This window comes from Urocampus carinirostris, chromosome 19, assembly GCF_059441175.1.
Source record: "Urocampus carinirostris isolate Australia breed hairy pipefish chromosome 19, RoL_Ucar_1.0, whole genome shotgun sequence".
NCBI classification, from domain to species: Eukaryota; Metazoa; Chordata; class Actinopteri; order Syngnathiformes; family Syngnathidae; genus Urocampus; species Urocampus carinirostris.
In genome coordinates, this window is record NC_142367.1 from 28296252 (window position 1) to 28302658 (window position 6407).

At 38.4% G+C, this 6407-nt stretch overlaps 1 protein-coding gene across 1 annotated transcript in view; it reads left to right on the forward strand.

The window, feature by feature from the left end:
* mapk7 (mitogen-activated protein kinase 7) overlaps positions 1-2859 on the forward strand; it is a 29433-nt gene extending 26574 nt beyond the window's left edge. The window contains exons 8-9 of the mRNA XM_088322919.1: positions 1764-1894; positions 1979-2859. Of these exons, the coding sequence (XP_088179045.1) occupies positions 1764-1894; positions 1979-2126 (279 nt within the window). The 3' untranslated portion in view covers positions 2127-2859. The remainder of the gene's footprint in view (positions 1-1763; positions 1895-1978) is intronic.
* Positions 2860-6407: the final 3548 nt, after the last annotated feature.

Genomic DNA, 6407 nt, shown 5'->3' on the forward strand with positions numbered 1-6407 from the left:
CTTAAACTCGGCACCCCGCGTTTGTTTGTTCCGCCCCTAATTTTCGTTCACCCGTGCAAAACAAATCAGAATAAGTGTCTAAAATAAATACAAATAAAAACATGCCAAAAATATACCGTTGCAAATACATAGTATACATGGGTTACACATATTTACAAAGAAAGATGGTACACAGAGAGTTTTCAAAGCTTTAATAATAATAATAATAATATAGCTTTGACAGAGCAGTTAATGGTAGCAACACTCGAGCGCCGCTAGCGGCTGTTAAAAAAAATGACATAAATTGGCCGAATCACTGAATAAGCCGCAGGGTTGAAAGTTAGGGGAAAAAAGGAGCGGCTTATAGTCCGGAATTTACGGTAATATACTAAATACCGTAAATTCCGGACTATAAGCCGCTACTTTTTTCCCAAATATTCAGCCCTGCGGCTTATTCAGTGAAGCGGCCAATTTATGTCATTTTTCTAACGAGTCCACCAGCGGTACTCGAGAACAAAAACAAAAGGTAAAATTTAGGCCGAGGTAAACTGCATCCTCCTGGATTATAATAATAATAATAATAATAATAATTTCCTTGTATTGTCATTCTGTGTAACAATGTACACAGAACGAAATGTCGATTGCACCTGACCCGTTGTAGCGAGCCGATGCAGCCGCAGCCAACAGAGGGCGCCGCCGACCACTTTTTAAGTCTTAGGAATGACTCGGCCGGGGCGCGAACCCGAACCTCCCAGTCTCAAAGCGGGCGCCTTACCATCTAGGCTACTGAGGTTATGATCAAATTGTCCTTATGACAGAGGAAAGTGATTCGTTTCAATTGTGAGGAAGATGCCCTTGAAGATGTCATAATTGAGGACGGTTTACCGTGAATATCATAATTGCGGCATGGCTTTTTTGAACAGCCGCGCTTCCAGACCTGCGAGCGTGTTAGGAGTAGCGTGGTGGTACCTTTCACAGGCACGGTTTGGGATGAAAGTTATATTATTATTATTAAAGCTTTGAAAACTCTCTCGGTCTTTCTTTGTAAATATGTGTAACCATGTATAATATGTATTTGCAACTGTATATTTTTATCATGTATTTATTTTGGACACTTATTCTGGTAAGTCTTGCACTGACCAATTAAAAAGAAGGGGCATAACAGACGCGGGGGATTCTGGGAAGTAGGGACCAGTATAGGTGAGTGTTTGTGGACACGGCAGACAAAGGTGGATATATATTTTTCCCACCCTTACCTTTGGAAATATACACTTTTTTTCCTTGGATTACTTTCAACGGGTATGCGGACTTTGCAGGTCTGCATTAAATGATAACCACGGGTCGCATTTTCTTTTCGATACGCTGACTGTGGGTTACAGACTGTGTCGGTATGTGTCAGGACTTTGTCTCAGCCTGATCACCGAAAACGAGTGTCCCGGCCTAAGGGTGTAAGATATGACGACTGATAATGAGCAAGTGACAGAGAAACTATAAATATATACAGGTTTTCCCCATTTAAATTGATCAATTGAAGAAGACTTCTTTACTTAATGTGGGTGCATGCGGCTAATATACCGGTGCGGCTTGCGTATGTAATTAATCGGTTTTCCTCCCGAAATGTGGGGGGTGCGACTTATAATCAGGAAATTACGGTAATTATAGCTATGTATAGTATTATACAGTAGTGCAAAGAGTGCAAGAGGAGCAGCTAACCAGTTGTGCAAAATGGGCAGTCAGGTATGTTGTAAATCTGTTGTATACTCACCGTCTTTTGTCCGTCTCAGGTGGAGGACGCCTTGCCCCCCGTGTTCTCCGTCACCCCGAAAGGCAGCGGCGCGGGTTACGGCGTGGGATTCGACCTGGACGATCTCCTGGCGCAGTCGCTCGCCGAGCTGCAGAACTGCGAGCGTGACACGTGAGCGAACTCGCCACATGACTCGAGAAAAAACCCTTCCCTCTAAAAAAAACAAAAAAACACCCCATTGTCTTTCCCCGACAGTTACGATTCCGCCCCGCTCTCGGCCTCGCTCTTATCCGACTGGAGCGAGGTCCACCGGATGACTCCCGCCGATCTGGAGTGCCTGCAGAGGGAGCTGCAGCTGGGATCTCCCATGATCCTCTCTGATTCCGTCCCGCCCGACGCCTGACTGACTGGCGCTATCGTTCCATGACACCAGGGGGGGCCTCAAGGGTTTTGAATCAGCTAGCCCAGTAAATTTTCCAAAAATTTTACATTTTTTGCACAATAACCTTTTAACGCACGAGTGTCAAACAGGCGGGCCGGATCAGAACCTGCTAAGAGATTTAATCCATCCTGTGAGACAACTGGAGAAGCGCAAGAGTAAAACGAGCTGCAGGTTAAAATATGTCCACTTGATGTTGCCAAAACCAAGCGCCTCTCACAAACACTGTACCTGTATTTCTCCCTCTCTTTATCCCCTTTTCTCTCACTTTCTATCCCTCTCATTTTTTCATTCTTTGTTGCTCTTTTTACCTTCTTTCGCTCTCTTCCTTTTTTCTGTCTTTTCTCTCTCTCTCTTGTGTCCTCCTTTTCTCTTTCTATTTCTTTCCCCCCTCTCTTACTATTTCTCTTTTTTCTAACATTCTTTCTCACTCTCCTAGTTTCTTTCTCCCCAGCTTTCCTTTTTGTTCTTCCTTTATTCTTTCTTTCTTTCTGTCCAACTCTCCTTTTCATTCTTCCTTCCTCATGAGTGTGGCCCCTGAATTCAAATGAGTTTGACACCCCTGTTTTAACTTTTCTGTCAAATTGGCCGACTATGCAAAGGCAACTGAATTTTGTTCTTTAACTGTTAGGGCAATATGGACACTCAGTCCTTTCAAAAGGGAATGACCGGAAATAAATGGTACTCATTTGAGCAATCGCATGCAAACTGAGTATAGCATTTAGCATCTTAGCTAGAACAGGGGTAGCTAACCCAATCCTAGAGGTTCCTCAGCCCCAATCTTCAGCATGTGAGCATACTTTGTGAGAACTTGATAACAATCCAGGTCATCGGAATCACCTGGATTGGAGAAGAAACCTACAAAACTTGCAGGACGTGCACCTTTTCAGAACTGGGTTAGCCACCCCTGAGCTAGGACAATAAAATAACACTTTGGTCCCAGGCCAATATTGATCATAATCAGAAAAACTAAATATTAGAGAGCCAGGTTTACAGCCCTAAAACCATTGCAACCGTGTAATAGTTCTCCTTGCATTGAATACACATGGTAACTATTCATATATTGATGTTAGACAATTCATTGGCTAACCAATTGGTCACTACTGGTTTAAGATTTATGAAGCTAAGGAGATCACGCCCTGTTTTGTTAAAGCAGGCCTTCATAAGCTATGGCAGTAAAAAAAAACTTAACAATTGGTCAAGTACAGAATATAACGAATGTATCTTAAAAGTCTGGTCACTTTTAAAAGGGAATCACAGGAAAAACAAATTTCAACAAAAATCGTCAAATGATACAGGAATAACTTTAGGCGGATTTTATTTTCCTTTAATCTGTGGGCATTATGGTACACGGTTGCATTCATTGGGCAGTCCTGGATGTAAAGAAGCCATTTTAGCTGCCTGTCGGCGAAATGGAGGAGTTTACGGGTAACTGGTTCTACTGAACGCTAAGGAGTTAACCTCAGGCAAAAAAAATTTAAAAACGTGCCGAAATAGACAAATGGAGGAAAGTTTTCAGGATTGCGGCAAAATCATGTAAGAATAAACGTGGAACTATTTACATGTTCATTTTATATAAAACTTACCTCGTACTATTTTAAAAACACTGAATTTCATCATTTGCATTGAAAACTCAAAAAAAGATATCTAAAAAGAACAATTAAAAACAAATGTGGACAATTATTTGAATGTACAGGACAAGAATGGCACAAAATCAACCCTTTTTTTATGGTTCTTATGATTAACTGTATTCATTGGTTTAAAATATGTTTTGGTTTTGGCTGCCGTCATTTGCCCACCTCTGCCCTAGATTTAAGCACAAATCGACTATCAGCCTGTGAATGTTTTTGATTAAAACTTTTCATAAAAAAGGCCTTTTTGCATTATTTGACTACTTGTGAACATCAGAGAATGTCAAATATCGAAAAAGCAACTAGGGGTTAATTTGTCGAAAATGCTGAAAAAAAAGACCTAAGGGATTACTATGTCGTAAATGTAGAACAAAAAAAAACATAAGGGGTTGTGTAATACACTCCCCTTCCTGCGGTGTCGCTGTATACTTATGTGCAGCCTTGTACTTGTGCTTGAGAACTACCAAGGAAGAAGTTAAGTAAACACTCTATAAATGTGCCGTCAAAAAAAATAATTTGTTAATATGTCGAAAATATCGAAAAAAAGGCATAAGGGGTTAGTATGTCGAAAATATTGAAAAAAAACACGTAAGGGGTTAGTATGTCGAAATTATCGGAAAAAAAACGTAAGGGGTTAGTATGTCGAAAATATTGAAAAAATCGTAAGGGGTTAGTATGTCGAAAATATCGAAAAAAACTTAAGGGGTTAGTATGTAAGAGATTTTGAAAAAAACGTAAGGGGTTAGCATGTCGAAAATTTGAAAAAAACGCAAGGGGTTAGCATGTCGAAAATATTGAAAAAAACGTAAGGGGTTAGTATGTCGAAAATATTGAAAAAAACGTAAGGGGTTAGTATGTCGAAAATATTGAAAAAAACGTAAGGGGTTAGTATGTCGAAAATATTGAAAAAAACGCAAGGGGTTAGCATGTCGAAAATATTGAAAAAAAACGCAAGGGGTTAGCATGTCGAAAATATCCTATTAAAACACGTAAGGGGTTAGTATGTGTAATATGTCTAAAAAAAGACGCAAGGGGTTAGTATGTCGAAAATATCGAAAAAAAAGACGTAAGGGGTTAGTATGTCGAAATTATCGGAAAAAAAACGTAAGGGGTTAGTATGTCGAAATTATCGAAAAAAACACGTAAGGGGTTAGTATGTCGAAATTATCGAAAAAAACGTAAGGGGTTAGTATGTCGAAAATATCGAAAAAAACGTAAGGGGTTAGTATGTCGAAAATATTGAAAAAAACGTAAGGGGTTAGTATGTCGAAAATATTGAAAAAAACGCAAGGGGTTAGTATGTCGAAAATATTGAAAAAAACGTAAGGGGTTAGTATGTCGAAAATATTGAAAAAAACGCAAGGGGTTAGTATGTCGAAAATATTGAAAAAAACGTAAGGGGTTAGTATGTCAAAAATATTGAAAAAAACGCAAGGGGTTAGCATGTCGAAAATATTGAAAAAAACGCAAGGGGTTAGTATGTCGAAAATATTGAAAAAAACGTAAGGGGTTAGCATGTCGAAAATATTGAAAAAAAGACATAAGGGGTTAGTATGTCGAAAATTTGAAAAAAACGTAAGGGGTTAGTATGTCGAAAATATTGAAAAAAACGCAAGGGGTTAGCATGTCGAAAATATTGAAAAAAACGCAAGGGGTTAGCATATCGAAAATATTGAAAAAAACGCAAGGGGTTAGCATGTCGAAAATATTGAAAAAAACGCAAGGGGTTAGTATGTCGAAAATATTGAAAAAAACGTAAGGGGTTAGTATGTCGAAAATATCGAAAAAAACGTAAGGGGTTAGTATGTCGAAAATATTGAAAAAAACGTAAGGGGTTAGTATGTCGAAAATATTGAAAAAAACGCAAGGGGTTAGTATGTCGAAAATATTGAAAAAAACGTAAGGGGTTAGTATGTCGAAAATATTGAAAAAAACGCAAGGGGTTAGTATGTCGAAAATATTGAAAAAAACGTAAGGGGTTAGTATGTCAAAAATATTGAAAAAAACGCAAGGGGTTAGCATGTCGAAAATATTGAAAAAAACGCAAGGGGTTAGTATGTCGAAAATATTGAAAAAAACGTAAGGGGTTAGCATGTCGAAAATATTGAAAAAAAGACATAAGGGGTTAGTATGTCGAAAATTTGAAAAAAACGTAAGGGGTTAGTATGTCGAAAATATTGAAAAAAACGTAAGGGGTTAGTATGTCGAAAATATTGAAAAAAACGCAAGGGGTTAGTATGTCGAAAATATTGAAAAAAACGTAAGGGGTTAGTATGTCGAAAATATTGAAAAAAACGCAAGGGGTTAGTATGTCGAAAATATTGAAAAAAACGTAAGGGGTTAGTATGTCAAAAATATTGAAAAAAACGCAAGGGGTTAGCATGTCGAAAATATTGAAAAAAACGCAAGGGGTTAGTATGTCGAAAATATTGAAAAAAACGTAAGGGGTTAGCATGTCGAAAATATTGAAAAAAAGACATAAGGGGTTAGTATGTCGAAAATTTGAAAAAAACGTAAGGGGTTAGTATGTCGAAAATATTGAAAAAAACGCAAGGGGTTAGCATGTCGAAAATATTGAAAAAAACGCAAGGGGTTAGCATATCGAAAATATTGA